This window comes from Synchiropus splendidus, chromosome 7 (genome assembly GCF_027744825.2).
Source record: "Synchiropus splendidus isolate RoL2022-P1 chromosome 7, RoL_Sspl_1.0, whole genome shotgun sequence".
In the NCBI taxonomy this organism is placed as follows: Eukaryota; Metazoa; Chordata; class Actinopteri; order Syngnathiformes; family Callionymidae; genus Synchiropus; species Synchiropus splendidus.
The window spans coordinates 7,253,810-7,280,670 of NC_071340.1; the positions used below are offsets into that span (position 1 = coordinate 7,253,810).

The window sequence follows — 26,861 nt, forward strand, 5'->3', positions numbered from 1 at the left end:
AACAGATGCTGAGGTCATTCTATTGTTGAGAAATACTGCCTTTTTTGCCCGAATGTGTCTTTCAATATGTGAATTCTACTTCTACTACTGCTACTTTGCAGAATCAGCAGCACCTTGCTTAGTGGGACATCAAACCACTCTGCTATGAACCACACTGTTTGCATTGACATCCATAAAATTTTCCTTTTCACATTTTCAGCAATTAAGTACACTTGTATTATATGTACTGTATAATTACTTCTTGCTATTCTCATGTGTTAGCTATGATATGAACACCACAATATTTAGTTTCACTGAATCAGTATCATTTGCTGAAACAAAATATATTTTTAAATCGCGTGCGCTCTTGTGAGCAATCGAATTTCCAACCTTCTGTGCGACCGCTAAACGCACCACTGATGTTTGCGGTTACTAGGCAACGTGCTAGCACAAGGCGGGCACTTCGATGCTTTCAAGTAAGTTTAGATCGAACAGGAAAGGGACGTAAGGACAGGCATGTGTCTATGATGCATATTGGATCGGTTTTGGTGAAAACGAAAAAAAGACAAAAGTGACTTTGATGTTGCTTCATTACGTATTTGATTGCAGAATAGAGCCTCTGGTGGGTAGTCATTTATTTTATTAACGGTTTATTTTCTTTGTTTTTTTGTAATAATGCCTTCTGAACAACACAGTTTGTTCCACTCTAACGGGAGTTCCTGAAGTCCGTTCGAGACAGTAAAATCCAATCGCGTCTTGGAGCAGTATGTCCGGTGTCGTGGCTGACCCGACCCGGGCCCCGGTGGCGTTCGGGCATTTGGGAGTCCCACTACTGTTCGAAGAGCTCAGGCGGCCCGAGACCGACCGGAAGTTGCTGGCTCTGGCCTCTCTCTGTGACCTGATGCACAACCCAGAGCGACTCTATCAGACGGTGAATGGAGGTAACCGCGTTTAGGTGAAATATGTAGATGCATAACACTTGTTCTGAGCTGTCGGAAAAGGCAACACATTTCAACCTTTAGGTCGCTTAAGGTGACGAATTTTCTTCACGAACCCCTCTGTTTGAGTTTTCAGTTAAAATACGAAATGAAAAATCTTGATAAGCAAAATGTATTCAGCTCTCACAATTTGAAAGACGTTCACGAAAATGTGGATATTTCGAGTGTATGGTAAACATTGAATTATATAATGCCGCCAATGATTCTGCATGTTTTGTAACGGCTCCTCAAGAAGACAGAGAGATTTGTTCATAGCTATACATCACTGACTGCAGTCATGGATTGGCTCTGTTGTTGCAGGTTTCTTGGGACAGTTGGAGGTCTTGTTGCGGGACAAAGATCCATCTGTCCGCACTATGACTTGCGAAATGCTTCACTTGACAACCACCCACAGCATCGGCCGGTACGTTCCTTTTTTTCAGTCATTGATTGTTGCTTGACATTTCTGTCATGTTATCAGTAGGTGGCGGACTAACGCCACAGTCTCCTGGAACGGCATGTGGATGTTCAGTTCTTCTCCGTTGTCTCCTCTTCAGACAAGCCCTCCTGGCCTCCTCCCTCCTCCCTCCCCTCTCCCTGCTGCTGGATGACCCCTCTCCCAGTTGCAGGTTGAAGGTCCACCAGGTGTTGAACAGTTTAGCTCTGCTCCCCTCAGGTGAGGTCAGTGTGACAGATGATCAGCTGACAGGAGGTTAATGATTTAAAATGGTCTTCCAGGTGCCCAGGCCCTGCTATCACTAGTTCCCAAGCTGATGCTGAAGCTGCAGGAGAAAGGAGAGAATGAAGAAGAGGAGGATGTTCAGGTTCTGCTTCTGTCCACCATCAGTCGCTGCTCCATGCTGGACCCCGGTCCGGCTCTCTGCTCAGAAGGAGTCCCTGTGGTCGGTGACAAGCTCTCACATCAGTGCCTGCACATCCGCCGGGAGGCAGCCTCAGCCATGATGGCCTTCAGGTGCTACTGACCTCCGCATGGAGTTTTTGGATCCTATGAAATGATTCACTCCCTCCTCCCTTCCACCAACTTGAATTGGATCTGCATTTCTTTGGCAAGACTTTTGCTAACTGTGAAGCATGCAATGATGAGTTGAATCTGTGTTCCTTTCTTCGCCTTTGTCACGCCACTCTCTGGATCAGGACCTAAAGGCTACATTCCATGATGAGTTCTGAAGAATGATGTACTTTAAGTAGAAGGACTGTTTCTCAGTTTACATATGAAACATCACCTTCTTTTGAAGTATTTTTTAAGGCGGTCACAACAAAAAGTACAAAAAGGTCACATATCCAGCTCTTTTTGGAAAGTTAAAATCCTTTCTATTGTTTTTCCTTTGACTTGTTCAGAATGATGTTTTTAATGTGTTATTTTCTTGCCTTTAACAGTATTGTTTGTCGAACTGTCTGCTTACTGGTATATTTGACAGTTGACCTTTATCTACCAGTGTTTCTATGGATGGAAAGCAGCAGGTATGCAAAATGGCAGTGCTTCCTGTCCTGGTGGGTCTTCTGCAGGACGCGGACATAGAGGTTCGGAAATATACTGCCGGAGCCATCATGAACACCGTCATCATCACTATAGGTGACAAGTCAGACACGCAATACTTGAATGAGGACATCTTTTAAGTGCTTACTCATAGGAGAGAATGCAGTGCTCTTGTAATAACATGCTAATGCTGATATTTTCTTCTCACAGGTTCATTGATATTTTCTAACTAGTTTTTTCCAGTATTTATTCGCTGTTGCCTCTCTACAGGAAAGTACCAGTGCTTGGACCTAGACATCCTCCCTGTCCTCCTCACTCTGGTGTGCGAGCAGAAGGAGGAGGAGGACGACGAACTGAGGAGGAGGAGGAAGGCTCTTGTCATCTACTGCTTGCGAGCTCTGACCACTTTGGCGGAAGCTCCCATTGGCCGCCGTCTCCTCCTGGAGGAGCTTCCTCGACTAGAAATGAGGAGCAACCAGTCGGAGAGAGATGCGGACATCCGCAACGCTGCGCAGACCGCTATCAGGGTCATCACATGGACTCCCTGATGAACCCTCACCATGAGATGATGACAGTATGTTTTCTATCAAAAAGTATGATTTAACCAATGACAATTTCAGTCATATGTTTGTGAACACACATAAAGTCTGACAACAAGGTCAGCCTTCTGAGGCATTAGCAACAACACATAAACAAACTGTTATGCAGACACTCTCAATCCAATACTATTATCAAATTGTGTTGGTTTACCCAGCATCCTTTCTACTCTCTCAGCAACAAGATGGACCTGTTTGTGTGGGATCAGATTCAAGGTTCAGAGTTGCCAAAAATGCAACATTTTGTTTGAAGGGCAACAGTTTGTTTAAAGTTCTGGGATATCTATCTGTAGCCGAAAACACAATGGCACAACCTGGTAGCACAGTCATGTCTACCAAGGAAGTTTCTTCATCACTAACTTTTTAAGCATATTTCCTCATTTCTTTCTTATACTAACTCTACTTTTACAGCTGTGGAAAAGCTTGCGTCTTCACTGTGGCTGGGGAACTTCTGGGATCCATTAGTCAGAATTGGCTGACAACAACACACTTGCAGTTGTTCTTGTGGTTTAATATGTCTAATCATCTCTGACAAAATGTCTCAATCCAATGACACGCAGTATTCGTTCATCTGTGCCTGTAATCAATAATTCATCACCGACAGAACTCTTGTCAACCACTCATGTGAGAGAAGAAGCAGCAGCGTGTTCCTTCTCAACAGAGTTGGAAGCAGCTGAATAGAGTTTCCTCGCTGACCTGCTGCTCTGAATGAAGCTGCTCTTCAGTCAAATTAAGGCCATCAGCCCGTCGCCCTTTATTTTTCTCCACACAACACGACTGCAGGCGACGGCGGCCCTGGCAGGCAGACAAGACTCTCTGGCGCTTCCTATTCCCATCAAGACATAGAGTACTTCAAAAGAGTACTTCAAACGCATCTGTGCATGTTGGTGATATTTATGTCCAAATCTAAACAACTCGACCAAACGTGTGGTAGAAACAATAAAAGCAATATAGTGTTTGTGGATAGTACTGCTGTTTGTTTAGGAAACATGGGCTGTCATTCAACCTGGGCCCTTTCTCCCTACGCTTTCCTCAGGCTTGTGTGGTTTTCCTCAAGGCACTCCGGAGCAAAGGGGTTAGTGCTGACTGAAGTTTTGCGTCTTCTATGGATGACACTGGATTATCTATTTACTGCTATGACAACCCAATGACACGAGTCACTTAATCCCAGTGTGCTAGGGTCACCAGCAGCCACAGGCATCATGTTTCATCAGTGGTCTACCTGAGAGTTTGGTGTCTAATCAGGACCAGCAGCATGCAGGTGTCAAACAGAATTGGCCGCATACTTGACGTCAAAAGGTGGTAGCGTTGTTTGTTTTGTTTTAACATCTTGCCATCACTTATTGGCTCCCACAAGTGACAGCTTTCTTGGCATCTATGACAAATTAGCCTCAACATTTGGTTGGTCATCACGGTTCTACTATTTGTTACATACTTGCATGTCAACTTGACTGTCTTCAGTGGACCGCTCAGTTGTGTCAGAAATACATCTGAGGAATGGAGGGAAATAAAGATAATATACAGAATTTATAGCACTATGATGATGATGATGATGATTATTATTATTATTATTATTATTATTACTGTGGTCCTCCACACTTAACAGTGAAACCTAATGTACAGTGTGCATCAATAAACCAGGCAGTGAGTCGCACTGTCATGTTTTAACCCCCCCTGCTGCAGAGAATGGTCTGGCCCAAAGAGAGAGAGAGGCGAGAGTGACACACACACACACACACACGCACATGCGGTATATTTTGGTGAGAGAGCTGAGAGGCGGACAGTGGCGAAGCTGCTGGACTGTTCCGACACACGCCAGCATCAACATCATCACAGGTAAGAGCAGACTCGCCTCCGCTTAGCTTTGTGATCACGTGACCAGACTTTACTGTGTTCCCGAGTAAAGTGTTATCGTTTTATCGCTGTTGCTGTGTGTAAACGTGCCGATTGGTGTTTCTGTCTGCTTCACTGCGCATTTGCGATGGCTATTACGGTAATGTTTGCGGACGGTTGGATTTGCCTGCACATGTTTCTAGAAAAAAAAGGCAAAGTGAGCCGATGAATAAATCAGCTTTGCGGTAAAAATCAATAAGATGCGGACTTTTTCCTCCGAATACCGGTTGGTTCGGTCCTGCGCTGCGCTCGACCTTGTCCGCGGGAGCCGGCGGATTGTCGCGCCGGGCTGCGATGCGCTGCGGAGGGAACGAACCTGCCGCACTCAAAGCTTCGGTGGCAGGACAACAATTCTTCACACCTGATGTGAGAAGATGCCGCCATTGAGTGATGGAAATGATGCAAATGCTACCGAAAGGGACGTAGGGCGAGCAGGGAGAGGAACTGGCAGGATGGATTAAGGAATAGAGGATGGTTTTATGTAACTCCCCTCCTCCTCATCCAGCATCACATCTGCCAACAGTCTGCATCCTCTAACACCTCTTCATGATAAGTCTTCCTCAGTGTTTGTCGGGATTCACCTGTCAGATTCTGTGTTTCACAAGCACATATGCAAACATAACACCGTCTGCTTTCAATGTATTTGACATACACCAGGGTTTTCATAGAACAACTCTATATATGTGGAACAATCTAGAGGGACAACACTGCCTAATGCTTGAGTATTTTTGGTTGGATTTACAGGCAATGTTGTTTATTGTATAGAAGGAGTTAATGTATAGTTGGTTGACATTTTCCTGTTAGCTGACGTAAGCAATTTAGACATTTAAAAATACATATATTATTGTTCGGCCATCTACTGGAACAGCAACCATAAAAGCGGTTTAGGCCAGGAAGACAGGTTCTCTGTTCCTTGTGTAGAGAAATGTTGATCATGATTTCCTAAGGTCAGACACCGACTCCTCTGAGGCCATAACAAATACCACACAGAAAGTCATGAAGGCCCGAGCCTGATATAACCATATTAATACCTCAGATACTGTAAACTTGAAGCCACATACATTTCTTTCATTCTGTTTGAGTATTTTACCACAATTCCACTTTTGTTTTATTTAAGTAGTGGTGCATTAGTGTGATATTTATAATGAAAATACAATTTTTTTGTGATTCAATCAAAAAAATAAAACAGCATTTTTACAGGTCTCTTTAATACAGCAAGGATGAGCAAGAGAGAAACACCTAAATTGCGTTCTTCTGTTAGCTGGGCCGACTGCAATGTAAAGTTACTTATTACAGTCAGTTTTAACTAACTTTAACTTTAATACTGTACATCATGCTGTGAACTGTTTAATAAGAGATTAACAATGAGAATAACTGACATGTCATGAATGGAAGTGTGGAGGCTGCAGCGCAGATGTCAGCAGCAGCCATGAGCCACATAAACTTGTTTTTTTCCTGCAGGCTTTTCATTTGAAGTCCATTCAAGAGTGAGCATTTGTGGAAATGAGGATCGAATTTGGGCCTTTGCTTGTAAACAGTTGGCTCCGACTAAGCTGTGGCATCAAGCTATCACTGGTGCTGGTCCTGACAGAAAGGTGTCAGTACTCACAGTATCGAGCTGCTCAAGATGCCCTAGCTGACCCCTAAGCTGCTACTGAAAGACCAAGTGGTGGGCAGTCTGAAGCACATTGTTAGGCAGGTGCTCTGGTTTTGAGCAAGCTTGGCTCCCCCCTACTCTCCACTCTGCTTTCCTCCCACCGTCCAAAAACCTTAGAGAGATCAGATGACTAAATTGATCACGAGCGTAAGGAGGTGTGTTCATCTTTTAGAAGATGAAGAGGAGGACCCCCATTTCACCTGAACTTCTTCAATACTAGGGTGCCAAACAAAGTGCCCTTTTTAAGGCCAAGTTATAACTGGCTCTCCTTACAAGAATATAATATCATAATAATGTAGTGGCATAAATCTTCATTGGTGGTCATGTGAAAATACACAACGTGCCCTCCTTCACCTCTCTCTTTACATCATAAAACACCAGCTTTACTGTGTGATGAACAAAATTGACATAACATAAGGTGCTTTTTGGCCCTTTCATCTTAATGGCCCAAGTCTAAGACAAGAACTTGTCAAACAAGTCCACAGCAGATGGAGGTTAAGGAATAATGTTTCCTCGACTGGAACTATCGTGGCCAAGTGATGCAGTCAGAACTTAGAGACTTGCAGGGAGAAACAGCCACCGATTGTTGTGGTTGAGGATGAGATGTTTTGTAAAGTGTGACGCTGGTGCTATTACATGATGTGTTTGAGGGAGGTGTTGTCATGGAAACAGCGCTGCCTGTGGATATGATTGGACTTGTTCTCAGTGCTTGTTTACAGAAACCAAATCAGCGCTTGAGGTCAGAGGTGAAGCTACGACACAAGCTAGCTTCAAAAACCGCGTAGGATGTGAAATGTAACCGGCCTACGGATTTCAGAAATGAAACTGTGAATGTTTTGTTTGTGCTTTTTAGATTAGATTAGTAGTGGAATAAAAATGCAAGTACATAATAAAATGTAATTACAGATAGCCACTGTTATTGGGGAGTATTTATTGCCCTCACTTAATCTAGTGCAGTAGCTCCATTAAATATGATCAATATTTTCTTTATTTCTGCCTCATTTGGTTTTGTACTCCAAAATTCAGTTTCAAATATACTGTGTACATTAGTTTAAGCAAACCGATGAGAGCGATCCCCCTTTGCCTGACAATATTAGACGTGTCATGTATGATGAACAGTTTCGTCTCTGAGGTGCAGCATGAGAAAGCAGCCAATAGGCATCAGCGTGCTGGAAACGTCTCAGGGGAGAAGGCGTTCGAGTCCCGGCAGCTCCACTCCTGCAGACGATTCCTGCTGCGGTGAAGTCTCGCTGAAGCAAAGTTTCTATTGTATAACTTGACTGAAGATGAGTCATATTCCTGAAATAGAGGGTGAAGCCCACGCTGACCCGCTCAGTGACTGTATGAGTACAAAACAATACTAGTTCACAAATATATCTATATCTAGAAGAAGAATCAGAGGGATTAAAACAAGCAAGAAATAGCTGATTTATACAGTATATTCTGCCAAACAACAAACATTCAAGTCAGAAATAAAACCATACCTATCAAGGACTTCATAGCGACTACCTTTGGTGACTACTTTTGGAGGCAGAAATGACTGAATCCACCACTGTTTTGTGTCGGATGCAGTGTTAGTTTACACTGCACTGCCACCTGAATCTGATACCTTTTGAAAGTGGGGTCCAGAGTGGGAACTTGTGGGGACAATGCCGAATTCATCGCAGTCTTAACACCCCACTGGAAACCCTTCTGGAGTTTTGATACTCTAACTCAGCAAGGCAGGGCTCCTTTTCATTCATCTTCAGTTTTCTAAAAAACATTTCCATTTCTATATCCCTGTGTTTAATTGCAAGCAAGAACTTTGATGTTGAAAATCTGAACTAATATGACAAAACTTGGGTTGCTGGTACCTTTCTGTACTGAACACTGGAGCAGTTGAGCTCATCCTGCGCAGTTAAGGTCCTTGAAATAACCAATGGTGAGTAAAATCCCTCACCACAAAAGCCATACTAGCTTGTCAGTCCATTCGAGCTGGTTTGTATCCAGCAGACTCACTGTATGTGGTGATGTAGGTGAAGGGAACAGAGGGGTGGAGGAAGTGTTGGGAGGAATGTAGTCAAGTACAGAAATGCTGTGGGACAGACGGTCGATTTTGCTTAGAAGTTGGAGATGGCAGTGACGGAGCACATACTTCCAGACGCGAGAGGAACACTGGCAAACTTACGAGAATGGAAGGAGGAGTTCACAGAGAGATTACATTGTGTGCACGAGGCTGAATCTGAACAAGATCGTTAACTTTGTGGTGGTGCCAGGCAGCATAGGTCAGTGGCAGTGACGGCAGAGCCTTCAGTAGAGGCAAGAAGAATATTGTTCCCGAAAGTCAACACAGATTATGGATGGTCAGGAAGTGGAGTGTTGAGATCCAGGAATGGATAGGTAACTGATGAAGGAAGAGAATGATAGAGGGACAGTTAAAGGTGAGAAACAGAATCAAATAGTTGAGGAAATTGGTGATGTGGAAGTGGGTAGCTGAGAATATGATGACAGTGTGTAAAGGCTCAGACCACATCCCAGTCTAGGTGAGGAAGTGAGCGACAGCCATGTGGATTACTTTGGAGGTAAAATTGGGGAGGCCAGGTGGTTTGGGCATGCTGAGAGGAGAGACATGTGAGAAGATAGGTGTGAGTTGGGATGCTACACCTGTCCTATATAGGGATGTCCCGATACAGCCACCAGTATCGGCGCTCACCTACAGCTCTCTTCCTGTAACAGCAAATATTTTCAGGTAGTATCATACATGATGGGCTCAGTTCTGTTACTGCAACCCTGTTCTTAGGAGGGGAAGGATGTTTTCATCTAGAACTAGGTTGAGTATTGCGGCAGACAGCGGCCCCAGCTCTTATCTCAGGCTGCAGCGGGGGGCTGAGAGGGTGAGATGCAGGAATGAGGCCATGCTGCTGAGCCCCTGCATTGGATGGGCCTGCAGTCGCTGCAGGAGGAATTTTAAGTTGTGCTCGCAGATAAAGTTCTCTGTCCATAAGTCGTTTCTCAACGTCACACGCTGCACACTTTCATCCAAAACTATAAAGTAAGTATTCAGTCAGTTTCAGTCAGTGGGAGAATAAGCACTCAGAATGTTTTCATGGATACAAGGCATGTGAATTAATGTGTAGGTAATAGTAACTGTTGAGTCCTTCTGATGGTCTCCATGGTTAGATAACACCAAACAGGCTGGGCTGATGATTCCTCAATTACTATTGTGTAGTTGATTGATATACTTAAGTGAATCAGGTATTTGGAATGTGAATAATATTGACTTTGCAGCCCCAATGAAGTTTATTCTACAGCCCACCTTTACATTAAACCTGGATTATAGCTTTATAGGTGGCAGTACTAACAGCTGCGTGTTAGCCAAAACTAGCCTTGTTGTGAGTTTTCTGTGTGGTTATTGGTGTCTTCAAAGAAAAGCTAAGACAAGCTAATATATTGTCAACACAGGAACTATTACACAGATTAACACAAGCTCAAGTTTGACAGTGTTGACAGCAAACGTTGGTTGTGTCCCCAGTGACAGATGGCTGGTCTACTTACTGTGGAAATGGGAATTTGAAACCATGAGGAAATTCCCCAAATCCCTTAGAAGAATATATATGAGTATTTTAGCCGTTTCTCCTCTGCAGACAGCAAGCATTAGCATTCGGCTCCACAACTTTCTAGCGCATCAGTTGGATTTGTATTTCCGTGTTCGCAGCAGTCAACGTCTGTATATGGAACACCCTCCCTATATTATTGCAGCTCACATGGATTCGCTCAAAATAGTTGAAATTCCTGGTTTGTCTTCCATTTTTTTTTACTTTCTGTACATTTTCTGTACATGATATCATCTAGTCACATGTCCATTTCTTAGAGTTACAGTTTTGCTAAATGCTAATGTTAATGAAAATGTTATTTATTTATGCTTCTTAAGTGATAGAGAAGACTGTGAATAATGAACAACAGTACTTCCGCTTTGAGACACCACAAACAACATGTCCCTTGCTGTCAATCACGTCACTGAAACCTATCACTTCGGCGGTGATGACGGATGTGCTGGCCAATTACACTGGCAGTTGCATCAAATATGTGTGGCGGGGTGTGGCCGCATGTCTGCCGCCACAGATAAGGCACGCTGGGACACAAAGTAACAGTAGCTCTCACTGTTTCTGATTCCTATTTCTAGTGGAATAAAACCAGCGACATTTAAGAAGTTGCTGCGTTGTCCATAGAGATAGAGCAGATACTAATGGTGCTACATAGTGTGAGTTTTTTCTTCAGTATTCCAAACTCACATATATAGAATATTTAAATTCACCAAGTTCTATTTAGCTAAAGTTAAAAAATGGCGGCTATGCTAAAAAAGCTCTTGCAATTTGGAAGAGCAACATAGACTACAAAAATGGCGATGCCTGGGCAGAGTCGAGGTTCTGCTTTCAACTGACCAAAAATATCAATCACCGAAGTGTTTAGAGAAGCTTCAACAAACATGTTGGTTTATAAAAAACAAAACTGACTCGTGTCACTTCAGCGAGACTGTTGTAGCAACATTTCAGCTCATTTCAACTGAGATGCTGATTTGAGGAGCGCTGTCACAGTTTATGTGTGGTCATATGTGCATGCTGAAGTTGTTTATTAATGTCTTAGTTAGAGGAAAAAAATCAACGTATTCAAGCAGAAGAGGGAGTCACATTGTGACAGACTTAAAAGTCGCAATCCAGGAGCAGAAGCTTTGCAAAAGGACCTTGATAGAGCATGAGTGGTTTTCTTCAGAAGCTGCAATATAGGTCATGTCTTTGAAACTGTCCACTGAGAAATTTGCTACAAAGAGAGAGTCCAGTACAGTCTACTTGCAGCTTAGAGAAGAACAAACTAAATCCATTGAATCTTTGTAGGGTGCGTCAAAAGCAAATTTTTCATAAAAAAAAACATAATTGCTGCCCACATGAAAGTTGCGTTATTTCTCAGATTCGATTGTATGTTGTGTTTTATGAAGTGTTGAGTGTTTTAACCTGACGTTTTAACCTAACACAAGGAACGTGGACCTCAACATGGGCTGTTTCACTAACTCGCTGGATTTAGAATTTTTAAATAAATAGTTTGTCATTCATTGTCTGTCAAATGTATGATTTCCATAATTGCTAAGGCCCAACTACCAAATTAGTGAGCAGGCCGGGACTGTGGGCATCACTATGACCGTTGGGGCAGCTGGTGTGCCACCCATTTAATCAGCTCTATTTTCTGATATGGCTGATATGGAACCTTTCAATATAAATGGTGGTAAAAAAAGTACTGTTTCCAGGAACATTGACGAGTGTTCAGGGAAGCAGAGGACAGTACCACTAACTTTCACGGTTTATATCCGTAGCTGCACAATTCCTGTTATTGTTTCTCCCTTGTTTCACAATGTATTCAATCGTCTCTTGTTTAGACCTGGAGATTTTGACTCTCACCCACGTAGGTCACAATCTGATGCTAGTCGAGCCTCTGAAGACTTGATGAATTGTTCTTTATTAATAAAAACATAGATACATTTTATTTTTTATAAAAGTTTTGTCTGTACCTCCCAGTCTGGGAATTAAAATGGAGCATTTCAAAAGGGGGCTCAGTATAAAATTTTCCTCCCTTTGCAATAAGTTGCAGCATTTTTACATCACTGTGGCGCCTTTGTTTATCAGCGACTCTCTGGTTTATATCTCTTGTTTGCTGGTTTTTAAACAACAGCTGCTTCTCTGTCTCTGACTTTTTTGTCTGTAACACCATCATTAACAATGTTTTGTTCATATTTAAGCAATGCAGTGATTTTTTTTTCACCCTTAGTGGCTGAACTGAATAAATGCGACGTGGAGCACATTATTTTGAGCTGGAATACTTATTGGTGCTTGATATGAAAATTGAAGATTGTTGGCTCTGAACAAACTGTAACTTTCGATTAGAAATGTTATTTTTCTTCATGTGTGAGGTTTCTTTGAGACAGGACTTTTTGAATCACAGTCATTGAAATCTGTATTGTTTTTAGTTACTGTCTATATGTCGATACTCCTCTCACTGACTCACATTCTTCACATACATGTTCATCCGCGGTTTACTGTGTTAAACCTGCTGATGCCTGAATTTTCCTGAACTTAGCTGCTTTTCAACATCACGTTTATAGTTTGAGGAACACAGCAGCATTAGTCACGTCTTCATTGTTGCTGTAAAGTCGTGAGGCATAAACACAAAGGTGTTGATGCCTGAAACTGTAAGTGGGTCACAGAGGTGAAACTGCTGAGTCACAGCTTCACAGCTCTGACTCATCGTTCGGATTATTCTCTTCTGTCAGTTCGTCCTTCACATCACCTCTTCATATATTCATTGTTACTGAGTTGCACGAACGGCTGCAATGATTTCTCTGGATCAAGTGATTCAAGAAGATCCCATTCAATTACTGCCCCATCAAGCCATTCAATTAGCCAAAGGTTCTTTTCACAGAGGTGAAGAAGTGTGTTTGTTTGCAGTCAGTATGCCATCTGAACAGAAGGTCCAGTGTGTGTGTGTGGCTGAACGCAGTGACCGATACTAAGGACCTCCTCGGTGATTTTAACAAGATCATTTACATGACTCTGTCTCGACACAAGGGGAGCGTCGTCCCCCTGGTAAAGTCAGCCAGCCAGTTCATTTTATGGCATTCTGGGAAATGTAGGAAGCTACCAGAAATACAGCTGCCTTACTTGAAAGCAGCAGGAAAGTTCAATTTGTCGTCCTTTGTGTGGTGCACGGCACTCTGATGGTGGCGGAACGTCTAGTTTTTTGTCTTTTAAACAGTCCTGCTAGCCGATTGGACGACTAGGTTTAGTAACCTAGCAACACTTAGATATCTCCCAGCATTCCTCTGAGCTATCGCTGCTCCCTGCAGACCAGAAGAGGCTCTGATCTGCTGAGTAGCAACCAAAAACTAAATTGGAAACTCGATACAAGGGAGAGCTGCAGCTCTTCTACCATTCTTCGGTTTCAAAATAATATTGTGCTGATAAACTAGCATCATAACACATCATGTTTTTGATTTGCTTAAAAACGTTAAGCAAATTCATTATTTTGAGGTCAATGATAATACACAGCACCATTGCACTGAACACATATTTCCTACGTCTTCCTCAAAATATTGATACCAGAACAGCAAGTTTTACTGTCATATATTTTCTCATTCCACATATATTCATATTATTTTTTTAATGTTCGATTTAAAAGTTGTGTCAAATAATTTCAGTACCATTTTGATGTTCTTATTTTATACGTATATTTAAAAAATTTTTTATTATGGTTGGCATTTGGTTAGTACTGCAGCCTCACAGCTGGTTCTAATGCAGCTTGAAGCAACTCTCCCCAGTCCCCTTGCAGTCATTGTCTCTCACAGTAGTGAGTGTGTGAACTGTGATGAATGGATGTGTTTTGTATCTCTAAGTGACACTACACACAAATAAGAGCAGGGCTTCCCACATTCTATGGATTCACTTCTCCCCAAAGGTAAATGGTTTGGCCATGTCAAATAAAGGTGGAGCTGTGAACTACCAAGCAACAACTAAGCAGAAACAGTTTTATGCTGTGCCATGTTTTATGCTGTGCCATGTCGACAGTTGGATCGTAGTGCGGGAGATTGTCAGAATCATCGCTTAGCAACCGCGCTAAAACCTGAATCTGGAAACAGACGGAGAGCCTCACTGTGGGATGTCGAACAGAGTGAGGGGAAGTCTTCATCCCCGCTCAAAACTCTGTGTGAGATGGCGTGAGCTTCTCAACATCTATTTCTAAATATAATCTTGTGCAGCAGCTTCACCTGACATGAAACTAAACCACCGTTGGCCCATTGTCAGCATTACTAACTAGAAAGGGTTTCGCTTGTACTTCACTCAGAGGGTTCTGAATTAAGGGAAAAATAGATATAAACATAAAGCACTGAAAGCTGAGGATTTTAGAATCACCCTCACAGAGAAGTTCCCATGACTGAACCACGCTAGAAACAGTGTTAGCTGGTCACCAATAAGCAAAGCGCTTTGCATTTTCTGGAACGTTAAAACACTTAAGTGTAATGAATATTGAATAGAACTGAGGAGGTCTGAAGTTATACGTTAGCAGGAAGAACCTTCCTCTCAGACAATTGACAGTGGGTGAAACCGAAAACCTAATCTTCCACTTTATTGATCAGTCCATCGATCAGCTGGAGCCATTAGACAGAAACTGATCCTCCTCTAGAGACCAAGTGGAGATTTGCTTCTCCCCAACTTTTCCATCAACCTTGGGCATCAAACTGAATTAGCAGGCACAGCAGTGTAAATGTGGTTGGATGAACGCCGTCTTACATGTCAGTTCTCTTTTATTTTCCTTTCCGATCAAATGTTGTAATTATTCCTGTGCTTCTTCTGATGTTCTTCTTTCATATGAATTAGGTTTGTGTATTCTTAGGAATCTGGTGTGTATAGGTGGTCATAATGGTGGTTGTACATGCTGTCGCTGATTTTTTTTCTGACTGTGTGTTTCAGGTACTGATCAGGCCACGAGCCCTGACGACGAACACACAGACATGAATCTTTCTCTCCCCGAGGTAACGTTATTGTTTTTGTGACCGCTTGTTACCCACACTTCCACACCAGCTCTCCAAACAAAGCTGCTCTCTCTCTGGAATCATCCCTTTGTGATGATCAGTGGCATCGGACAATACCTGAACTGGCAGCAGAGAACCAGGGAACGCAGCGCTTAAGTCTGAGACCCATCGTCGTCTCGCTATAACTGCTGTGTTTCCTCCGCTACGGAGGGGCGCCCACCTGAGAGGTTAACACATCAATCGTTCCCTCCTGGGACTGGCTTATCTGCGTTTAAACCAGAATCAATACACAATGAATGAATGAAACGATTCAATGAAACCTGATGTTGAGGAAAACAACTTATTAACCGCAGTCAGTGGAAAAGAGTACATCCCTCTGTTATTTCCAAATTTAGCTGAAAGAACCAGTAATATATTTTTTTCAAAAACAGTGGAAAAAATGTAAATGTAGGAATGTAAATGTATCACTATTAGATCCAGGATAATCTCCATGGTGTATGGTTCAAATGTGATTTTATGGCAACAGAGTGATGCGTGGGCCCACATACTGTATAACAGCAGGTATGTTATACTGTGCATAACTTTTAATTACATTTTACCTCACATTTTTTACATTTTATTTAAATGTTAATCCTAATTTTCCCTTCATTGTATGTATTAAACTCATAATAGAAAACTGTACAATTCTCGTTGTGTATTTCCTGATTTGTTATTAATTCTATTCAGATTTAAGCATATTTAAACTGTCTTTTCATTTGTTGTTGCGCGATGGAAGAAGCCATTTGATTCCCACATTCTGCAGTGTTTTTGTTATTGAATCGCCTGTTTTGTCTCTCCAGGAACTGACCACTCTGCAGTCATGATGATGTCCAAGGTAACACATCCATACGTGCAGTCTCTGAATATTTCTTCAGTTCGGTTTCAGGTCTCACACTTGTGTGTGTGTCTGTGCAGCAGCGGGCCCAGACATCTCCAGGGAGTGTGTTGTCTCTAAGAGGGTCCAGCGTGCCAGGATCTCCCGCCGCCGCCATCGTGGTGAGACTCACATCGACGAGTGTCACTCCTTGGATTGATTCATCTTGATGCCACGTTAATCTGTAATCTGCGGGCTTCCCCTCCCCCACCTGTGACCGCAGGCCAGAGTGGAAGATGGGGTCATCGGATACAAGGACTTGGCAGCATTACCAAGAGACAAAGCCATTCTGGACATTGAGAGACCTGACCTGATGATCTATCAGCAGCACTACAGCTACAGTCCACTAGAGGTGAGCCACATTTCATCTGGTGATTCTTTCTGCCTATGTATTTTTGTTCTTCATTTTGTGGTCTCTGGGCTCTTTTCTTTTTATATTCCTAACAAAGGATTACCTGTCACATTGAGATCAATTTGTGATCTACGTCTTGTTTTGGTTGTGGTTCAGTCTCTCACCTCAGCATATTTTGACGGCAGTCTGATGTGAAATCCAGATTCAGTCCGGACATGTTTGACAAGTGGGCCGTCCAAAGCAGCCATGCGTTTCGTGCTGAGGAATACCTATAAAAGCAGAGGCAAACCTATTAAAACTAATTGGTGGATGACAGTGGGAGCCTGTGGGGGCTGGTGGCGTCAGGAAGAGGCAGTGATGTTCAGGGAAACGCAGGTTAGCCAAGGCTGGCGGAGGCTATGATGCTAAAGGTCACTAGTCAGCGCTCAGACACCACTGCATCTGCTGTGACAGCCACTTAGTTTGTCGGTTGGTTAGTTCGGCGTCTGCCTGTAAAGTGACACATCAATCTGCTACCTAGCAACCAGACACTCCAGTTAACAGCTGATGTCAGCAGCTCTCGCGGTCAAGGAGACTGAGGGAGGGAGGGGGCGGGATCAAAAGCCTTTGGCTTGGATCACCAGCCAAGTCAGTGCTGGGAATATTGGTCAGATGTCTCTGTGGAACGTCTGGTAGTCATTGATTCATTTCGTTTGTGTTTTCTTTCAGAGATCTTTGTCTCCTCGTTCCATCTCTCCTCCTCCCTCTCCAGAGGTGTGTATGCTCATAACCTGCTTTGATCATTCCAAAGTGGCAACATATTCCAGGCATTGACAATTTGATCTTATTATTTTTCTCATCGCTGCATGTTCCAGAACCTCTCCAAGGAGGCCAGGGAATGGCTGGAGAACCGTTCCCCGGGCGGCTCTTCCCCCAGCTCCACTCTCCCCACCAGTCGAACGCACAGCACTCCGACCCCTCCAACTCCTAACACCCCAAACACACCAACTACTCCACAGGCCCACCCTGCTGGTCCCAAGAGCGTCCTGCAGCACTTCCACAGACCAGGTCGGCTAGATTCTCTTTCTTAACTTGGATCTCCTTCGTTTTCATTTTCTTTCACTTTTGCCTCATGTTTTCTTCTTTTAGAAAACGGCAGCAACATCTATAGGAAGCCACCAATCTACAAACAAGGTGGGTTAGCGACACTGGCGAGAAGAAAAGTAGGGTACTGGTTTGAGTCCGACTTGTTTTTATGCTGAGTTTGTGCGTTTCCTTCAGTGGCTCCAGCTTCCTGCCACAGTCCAAAACATGCAGATTTTGATTGATGACCCAGAGTAAGCTAGGTTTGGCTCCACGGCTGACCCATCAGGGAAATTAAATATGCTTTTATTTTATGCTTTCTGGTACGTCAACAGGCTCTGTAATCTGCCTCTCCTCTTAGCATTGTGGCTATAGCATGTAGGTGCCCTTTTAAATCACCTAGTAATGGTGAAATAATTTGTCGAGACAGTCAATGTAACCTATATAGAGCAACAAAGTGATTATTAAGAAAGCTAGGAATAAAAAATATCTGCGGGTAATAAGGGTAAATGTTGCTGGACTGGTCTTCCAACTGAAAATTTATCACGGTTTGTTTGTGTCAGATTTTAGCATTGTTAGCAACTGCTAGCACCAGAATCAAGTACGAACTTTGGTTGGTTTGGCTACCTGCTCACACTAAATTTCAGTTGTTATTATGGCCAGTTTAATCCTGTTTTATTTTCAGTTATTATTATTTTATTTTGTATGAAGAGTTGCGAATATTTTGTTCAATCCCAACCTAACCAGTACAATTTTCATTTCCAGCTGGCTTCATTCAATTGGTTAGCATGCTAGCGAGTGCTCACATGACTTTCACAGATTCATTTTTTCTGGTTATGCCAACGATTTTATAGTCATGATTAATACTGTAAATAAGTTGCATCAAAGACTTTCTCGTTTAATTCTATCTGGATGACGTGGTATAAATACAACACACGACTGTGTATCTTTCCAGATCTTGTGCTGAAACTTGTTTTTCTGCCAGCTCTAAAACAGAATTTGGTCTCGGTCCCATGTGTCCCAGACAGATTTTGCTGTCTGGAGGATGAAATTAATCAAAATGTGGACACAAATTGCATTGCTGCTGGGAACCCCTGACATGATTTTACTACATTTAATCAGCTTTGACATGCTGTGTGACTCTGTGTGTGTGTGTGTGCATGCACTGGCTTACTGGTGTTGTGAGGACGCTGATGCGTCTCTCATTCACTTAACACCAGTTCCATGTCTGTCCTGTCAAGGTCACATTTATTCCCTCTTGTGTCAGCAGAAGTGGCGTCTGCTCAAGTGCCGCAGGGAAAGCACATCGAGGATTTGATCATTGAATCATCAAAGTTCCCAGCAGCTCAGCCGCCGGACCCCAACCAGCCCTCCAAGATAGAGACTGACTACTGGCCCTGCCCCCCTTCTTTGGCTGTCATTGGTATGAGCCACACACAGACACTAACACACACGCATTTTGTCGATCACGCACATCTGCTGCACCAGAGAAATGTGCTTTTTTTATTTTGAGCGGTCATGTCATGTTTAGTTGTTTGCCTATTATACATTTATGGCATTATTAATACGGTTCTTGTTTTGCTGGTGTACTTATTCCTTCTCATATCACCGGGACGTCTTGTGTAGAGAAAGAGTGTAGGAAGAAGAGCACGGGTGAAGAGGAGGATGATGAGGAAGGCGAGGGCCAGGACGAAGTGTGGGGGCTGCGAGCGCTCCAGAAACAAGAGCTCAACAAGGTGCAGCGCACAAACCAGCGTAGACCAGCAGCATCAATGACAAGGTGTTTTGATTTGTTTCACAGATTCAGTCGAACTTGGGGAAGATCATCCTGAAGGACGAGCTGGAGAAACCTGGAGCTCCTCTGAGGAGGAAAACCCGCTCACTGCCCGACCGCAGCCAGCACACTGGTACCTAAACGCATGCTCGATCATGTTTGACACAGCTCTTCATTTTTGTCTGTTTTTTCACTACTCTTATGAATATATGAAGGAATAAATGAATGTTTCGTTCATTCTCCATATAAGCAGTTCAATTTATAATATTGTACTCTTATTAAAAACACTGTTGTCCTGTACTGTTTTGTTAATCTTAAGTTCTTATTGACAAGGCTGGCTACTATTCACTCGGTCACTAACCTCTTATTAGCTCCATTTGTTTCCCCTAAAACCAAAACGTTTTCCATACAATGACTGTATTCATGAACCAGTCAATCAATCCAAGTGACCTTGTGGTTTGCAGGTTCTGGTGGCTCCAGGTCTGTATATTTCCCAGCGTCCTCTAAGACTGGACTGTCCAGAGTGAGTGCCTCTCGAGAGTCTACAGTATATATTGAAACCTGAAAATGAACCACCACAACCGAACCTTTGTGTTTCAGCTGCAGTCGACCGAGTTCAGCTCCACTGACAAAACCCCAGCAGGTAATGCACACTGACCTTTAAGTTCAAATAATGAAGTGTCACCTGCATGCTACAGTTCCAGTCTCTGCATTAACTGCACATTCTCATGTGTTGGAATAGTGTGTGAAATTATCTGAACTGCTGTACTGTTGGGCTGAAAGACTTATCCTTATCACATCCATATTTATCCACGTTATCAATTTTCCCCCTCGTCCTGCATGTAAAGCGACAGCACTGGCAAACATTACTTTTGTAACCCAACCACAAACCTCACTTCCTGTTTGCTGTCGATAGGAAAAAACAGTTTTCACTAAGGGTGTGAATCATTTACTATGACAAAATGACAATTAGAGACATTAAAGTGTCTTTTTCACGTTTGTTACGTTTTGAACATTTATCCCTGCGTAAGATGGAATTATTGCAACTGTTAACATAAAAGCAATATCACACACTGCTAACTAAATCTTTATTTTAAAAAACATCAGTCGAACACGCCGCCTTTTAAACTCTGAGCAAGTGCCTTCATTGGCGACCGTTCTTTTAGTCTTGGTAAAGCTGTGTCAGCTACCTCAGGGAAAAACTCATGGGCTCTGCTGTCCTGAAGCACAGCGGTGTGCGGCTCACAGTTCCATGTCTGCGGTCTCCTGGTGACGCCCCGCAATGCAAGCCGGCGCATTTGCTGTGTTGCCGAGGTGCTTGGTCTTAGTTTTTGCGATGCTTGCACATGCTTGTGCATCGTGTCCAGCTCGGTCTTTCCGGGCATTTGGTAGCCCAAAATGATGCCAAGCGCTGTCGTCGGCTGTTCGGCTGTTCATCCATCGTATTTTCTGGGTGTGCGTGCCTTCCAGAACGTCGCATGTAGTAGCAAAATGGTGGACAGCCAGCAGATTTTTATTTTTGTAGTGATTTTTGGGACCTTTTAAATGGATTCTGAATGGGAATCGCCCATAGTTCTCACTGCACCCATATTCAATTACATTAGATCTGATGGCCTTGTGTCATATTGTATTAATATCAGTGTTGACACTAAGTTATCTGGCATGAGTGTAGAGATGAAATTTGCTCCATACCTTTCAGCCCTACTCTTGTGAAGTCGTGTAACTTTGTTGTCATGATTTATGGACAAATTTAAGATCTTCTGATGACATATTGGAGTAATTTAGCTTTCCGTCTCTTCTCTCTATGTTCTGCAGGTGTTCAGGTAAAGCTTCTCTTCTTGTGCATCAGTTACTGATAAAAGTGTCAGATATTCAGAACCAATGCATGAACTTGTGATTTCTGTGTGTTGGGCCCAGAATGGAGACACCAGGATGGACCGAGGAAACTCTCTGCCAAGCATGCTGGACCACAAGGTCAGTGTGGCTGGTTGATAGCAGTACAGCGGAAGAGTGGGTCAGAGCTGGACCTTAGAAAATGTAACTAAACCTGGTCCGATCTCTTTTCCACAGTCACAGACGGTCGTATACTTTGAGTAGGAACTGATAATCTGTCATGGCTTGTCAAGGATGTTGAACCCAGTAGCTGAGTTGGTGCAGGTTTATAGAAGACTTGGGAGAGCGAGGGTAGTTTAACAGTTTATTCAAATAAATAATATAAACACAAAAGAGGAACAGGAATGATTGAATCAAGGATGTCAACACCAAAACGTGGAGTGAGGAAACACGAGCAGGGGCTGGGAGAAAACAGGCAAATGAGATTAAGCCTGATTTAGGGGGACAACAGAAGACGCAGATTGCTCATGAGGCTCAAGTAACAAATAGCGCTCGGTGGTGGATCTACTCACACATACATGAGGAATAACAATAACGCAGAGAAATACAAAAGGTGAGTCAAAATGAAACACTCTCACGCGCAACAGCTGCAAGAAGCACTCAAACGAAAACAGAGGAACAAGAGTAACTAAGGAGGCGGCTGAGAGAAAACGTCAAGCACGCACAGAATTTAGAGATATAGGAGCACGACAGGAGCAAGGAGAGAAGAGAGAGAAAGAGAGTTTACCACGAGGACGCGAAGCAACCATCTGGTGACACGAGCTGGAACCGAGGTGTTGAAATCCATGTGAGCTTGATTTGCAAATGAGTCCCCGCCATGTCGCTCGGAAACCTCGGGACAAACAAGGAAACAGCAACACAGAAACAAACAGGCAATTACAAAATAAGAGCATGAGAGAAACATGGATCATAACATAATGAGCCTTTTGCCAATTTCTGGTGACAATATCCTCTTTTGTTGGTTTTCCAATTCTAAATTCTTTTGCTTATGTCGGCAGATTTTCCCGTACGAGATGCTGGTGGTGACTGGGGGTCGAAGTAAGCTGCCTCCTGGGGTGGACAGAACCAGACTGGAGGTAAAAAAAAGGTGTTTCATATTGAGAATAAGCCTTTTTTAAGTCTGAGAAACATAAGAAGTGTAGATGTGAGGCGCTTCCTCGGGTAGAGGAGATGAAGTGCCTTGTGGTCTTGAGTGAAAAGTGGAAGTTCAAAGCTCAGTGATGAATGAGCTTAGCCTAGAGGCAAAGCTCATGACTAGTCAACCCCGGACACCTTCATGACGTGTTCTTAGTGCCTCAAATTGGGAGTAGGAATATTTCACCTTCTCAAGTGGTGTGAAATATAATGTGTGTTTCCCATACTGACAAGTACAAATCATGGACAGTACGCAGCGTCACTCGGTCGTATCTTCACCAGATATCACTCTCTCCTGCAGCTCCATCTGTCCCAGGAGGAATTCTACAGTGTTTTTGGGATGACCCTGGAGGAATTTGACCAGCTCTCACTCTGGAAGAGGAACCATCTGAAGAAGAAGTTCTGTCTCTTCTGATTCATCTCAAACTCTGCACTTCCAGGATCCTGCGCCGGATCTTGGAACTACCACAGCGAATCATGTTCACAGAGGAAGCTTCAGGTTTGAGTCGCTTGATGAGAACAGACGCGATGTTGCTCCACAAATGTGCACAAATGAGTTTGGGTCCGGACGCCTCAGCTACTGAGAGGGTGGACGGAACAGTCACCACACGTTTCAACACCACTGCCTGGTCAGTTTCAATGATTTTGTCTCGATGTGAGCAGCAAATATCAAGCCCATTCACCACACGTTTGCTTTCATCCTTGTTGCCGCTGGCTGACTGTAGTCCGGTTTTTATTCATGATTATTTCACAATGAAGTTATGAAAAATCCTTTCATAGGACAAAGAAAAAGCTTGATATATCCATTTGTCACAGTGTCTTCTGGGTCATCATGCAAATGAGTCTCATTGAGTTATACCTGCAACAGTTTGTAACAGTTGCAAATTGTACGCCTCTGTTCAATTTGGATCCCTAAACACACTTTAGGAATGTTAGGAATTTAACCCCAAAATCGAACTCGATCCTTCTTGGTTGTGTGCATGATAACATTTTGGTCGCAACTGGGACGAGCTAGTGACACTTTCGCTGCTCCGAAAATATCATATTAAGTTGTTATTTTAGAAGTATTTCTTTTAAACTAACAAAGGTGCAGGTGAATATTAAAATAATTTATTTATTCCGTAGCACGAGTCTATAATTATCCCTAAAATAATGAAGCCATGAATATAAAAGCAATGTTTATACACTAGTTTTGTAATGTTTACCTCAACAATTGGACTTAAAGTAGTACATTTCATTGAGTAAATACATCATATGGCATTTCTAGGAGGTTTCTTAAGGTTTCTATTCATCATCCGTTGTTTTTTAAGAATGTGCAACACATAAAATTCAAAAATAAAATGGAATGGAAATATGATTACTGTTCCGCATTAACATAAATGAAATAAACAAAATTACTCTTGTAGTACATTCTAGAACCAAGTCCCTGGGCTTCCTGTGGCAGGGCTCAGAGTATTACATTGAAATATCTCCCTCCCTTTAACACCAAATCAGTCTGATGATTCTGATCGCACCGTCTTGCTGTTCACAACTCGCGTCACACATGTTGTTTTATACTGCCAGCCGTCACTTTGTTGATCTTCTCTATCTGAACCAGGCTGCTTCTCGGTCTGACCAGCTATGATGTCATTCAAACTGGCCATGTTCCCAAAGCCGGAACGAAGGAAACAAGAAACCAGTTTGGGCTCTTCTGTGCACGTTAGAAATGGCTATTGTGCAGCTAAATATAATCACCGTGTTCAACTGCAGTGGTGTGGCTTCAATTCCCAATAAAGATCTCACAGTTGGAGAGTGGATCAAGCGGACGCTCCACCAAAAGGCGTGCCACCATCTGTCCCAGCTCCCGTCTCTCTGTGCTCTCTAGCTCGTGTCCCGCTGGGGCGAAGGATTTCTTGTGAAAAGGGAAGCGATAGAGGAATTAGACGTTAGGTTTCTCATGTAATCCAGAACTGTGACTACGGGAGACCCAAAATATAGGATCTGCAAACATGTATTTTACCATAAATGTCTTGTAATTGTTGCAAGACATTGTTTAAATTTGTGCGACATGAAGCCCAGTCAAAGACATTTTTGACTGACATGGGCACTTAACATACGTGTTGTTAAGTGCCTATCAGTAGATGATTTTCACGGTGGTGTAATGATGCAGACGAGGGTGAAGGAGGAAAATCTGTCATGGCAAGTTGTAAGTTTGTGACTGAAGCAACAATGAATGACTTCAATGCACAGGAAGTGTTTGGTTTGCAGATGTTGACAAGCCCCAGTCATCAACTCCAGCACTTCTGTTGGACAGTGTAGCTAGTTTGATAAACGTCGATGCAGTGATGTAAGAATAACCTTGAATTTGAGGGGACTGGTTTCTTCCTTCCGTGGCTCCGACTCAGCAAACGTCACTGCCCTGTCCTCACACCCCAATATTCTCAGATTTTTAAACAAAAAAAAGAGCACCTCACAAGCTGGTCTGGTTGGAGGCAGTCGCGGTGTTGCTTAGTGACCAAATAATGTGCAGCTATTTTCTAATCCCCCTGATAAAAACGCATGTTTTTACACTATATTCCTCTGTTCACTTGCATAGATCCGACCTCTCGATCAGAGTGGGACATTTCCCTTCTGAACGTCCCATCACTAATGGGTTTTTCAGAACCTTTAAGGAAATGACCTTTCATTTCAGCTCCCCACGCCGACATAGCTGTTTTTGACAGTATGTTCTGTTTAAAATCTAAAGATGTTTTGCTCCGGGAGGATGACGGCAACATTATTCCAGGACTGGTTTTTACTTCCAAAACCACAAGGACTGATGGGAAATCACTGGTGACGTCTGGAAACTCCAGTCCAACTTTATCTCACAGGACTGTCGTCATAGTAACTCCATAGACACTTGAGTATATCTGTGATGTCTTGAGCACCTGTAGTGATACATGAATTATATAATCTCTAAATATCCACCAGCATTGTAACATCGGACTCAACGTGGAGCGAGTTTTTGATATAAGAAAACACCTTTAACTGACCAAAACCAGCAGAAACAATGAAGGTGAAGGCCGTTTCCCTCTGCTTCTATACAGACTGTAAAATATCCGATCTGACAGAGAGACGTGATTCCAGAGACAGTCTTTATACAAACAGCAGTGAAGTGACTCCACATCACCTTCCAATCTTTGGCTCTGTAGTTATGAACGCATGAACTCACTGTCACCACCACCACATGACGATCAGAGGTGTTAAAAGTAAGAGGCGGAGCTGGAGCATTTGTCACTTTACGTTTTTGCCCCTGAATCTATGAATTTATTTCCCATTTTGATTCAGAATGCTGAGAAGTCGTGCTGTGTTCGGATTGGTTGGGTGTAGGTTTAGACAGCAAGTGGTTTGCTGTGACTGACACCATGACGACACAAAGATTGTTCACCTTTTTTTTTCTTTTGTACTTTTTGAAGTGTTTCTCTTCGGAGTTCTTTTCACCGCGCAGGGTGACGTGGACGTCACGAGGCACTGTCTGATGATGTCACACTGGTGATGTAAAAAAAATACTCGATAGTGACCAGAGAGGTTGACACCACCGTGCTGCTGTACATAGTGAAACCATGAGTGACAATATATTTATTGTTCTTGTTTCCATATCTGGATGCAGGTGATGTTACAGATGAATGGTGATGTGAATGATAAAGAGTTACAATAAAGATCATTTCTATTTGCCCTGCTGAGTCAGCGTTTCTCAATCTTGTGTGACCATATTAAAACCAGATCTGTCACGTCTTTCTGAAGTGCAGCACACATTTTCATGTTCTTCAGCACCACCATCATCACCCGGTAGACTGCTGCAAACTCAAGGCCTGGGTGCCGTGGCAAGCCCACCAAACCATTCGATGACATGGAGCTAATATGATGAAGCAACCAGAGAACACGAGGCAGTGTTTCTTGGTTGGATGGACATCAGTTGAAGATTCATCTAACCGGCCGATGGAAAACGAAACAAAAGAGTGTAAAAATGTTTACTACTGACTGTAACTGCATGTAATGACCTTTCTACAGGTGACTGTTTCTAAGATACAGTCTGCTCAGATTTCAACACAGTAGAAAAAGTGAAGAAAGATTTCTCTCCCTCCTTCATTGATCACTGTTAGAGCAGGTCTGCAGGTTCATGGTTCTAGCAGGTTCAAAGCCGCTGTACTTCCCGTCTGGACTTGGATACTCTTCTCTGACTCTCCACACACAGCAGCTGGGAATGGCAGGGTGGCTCTCCTCAGGTGGGAATCCGAATCTCCACTTCACGTATTGCTCGTAAGCGCAGTGTCGCAGGTCAGCAGTCCGACCGACTGGAGCAAAAGGGTTCCGATACAAGAGCACGGCCTCCAGCAGAGGGCGATGAAGAACCAGTTGGCCAAACAGCGGTGATGAGGAGATGCAAGGGCCCTCTGAGTGACGGCAGCACAGCTCTTCCTGATGGTGAGGAGAAGCAGCGCAGCTGCCACACTTGCACCATCGTGGAGGACTGGGTCTGGGTCGATCTGCTTTTGCGGCCTGGTCCACACCATCGTCTGGCAGAGAGAGCACAGCTCTCAGGTGTATGGAGTCCTCCTGT

At 43.3% G+C, this 26,861-nt stretch overlaps 2 protein-coding genes across 5 annotated transcripts in view; one reads left to right on the forward strand and one right to left on the reverse strand.

The window, feature by feature from the left end:
• On the forward strand, positions 1–25,983 carry LOC128763126 (dematin-like). Of its 4 annotated transcripts, XM_053871942.1 has the most exons (17): positions 3,009–4,886; positions 15,093–15,154; positions 15,994–16,028; positions 16,109–16,189; positions 16,291–16,419; positions 17,128–17,172; positions 17,274–17,466; positions 17,548–17,592; positions 18,752–18,904; positions 19,108–19,217; positions 19,283–19,388; positions 19,720–19,778; positions 19,856–19,898; positions 21,071–21,078; positions 21,173–21,229; positions 22,147–22,224; positions 22,584–25,983. In XM_053871942.1, the coding sequence occupies exons 3-17, from the start codon at positions 16,014–16,016 to the stop codon at positions 22,695–22,697; spliced, it is 1,236 nt and encodes a 411-aa protein (XP_053727917.1). In that variant the 5' UTR covers positions 3,009–4,886; positions 15,093–15,154; positions 15,994–16,013; the 3' UTR covers positions 22,698–25,983. The 4 variants fall into 4 exon arrangements, 3 of the variants coding, with proteins under 3 accessions (XP_053727917.1, XP_053727915.1, XP_053727916.1); XM_053871940.1 differs by lacking the exon at positions 21,071–21,078; XM_053871941.1 differs by lacking the exon at positions 21,071–21,078 and having other exon boundaries at positions 16,112–16,189.
• The window catches only part of p2rx7 (purinergic receptor P2X, ligand-gated ion channel, 7), a 5,742-nt gene continuing 4,819 nt past the window's right edge, over positions 25,939–26,861 (reverse strand). Inside the window, exon 13 of the mRNA XM_053871935.1 lies at positions 25,939–26,857. Coding sequence (XP_053727910.1) covers positions 26,387–26,857 — 471 coding nt within the window. The 3' untranslated portion in view covers positions 25,939–26,386. The remainder of the gene's footprint in view (positions 26,858–26,861) is intronic.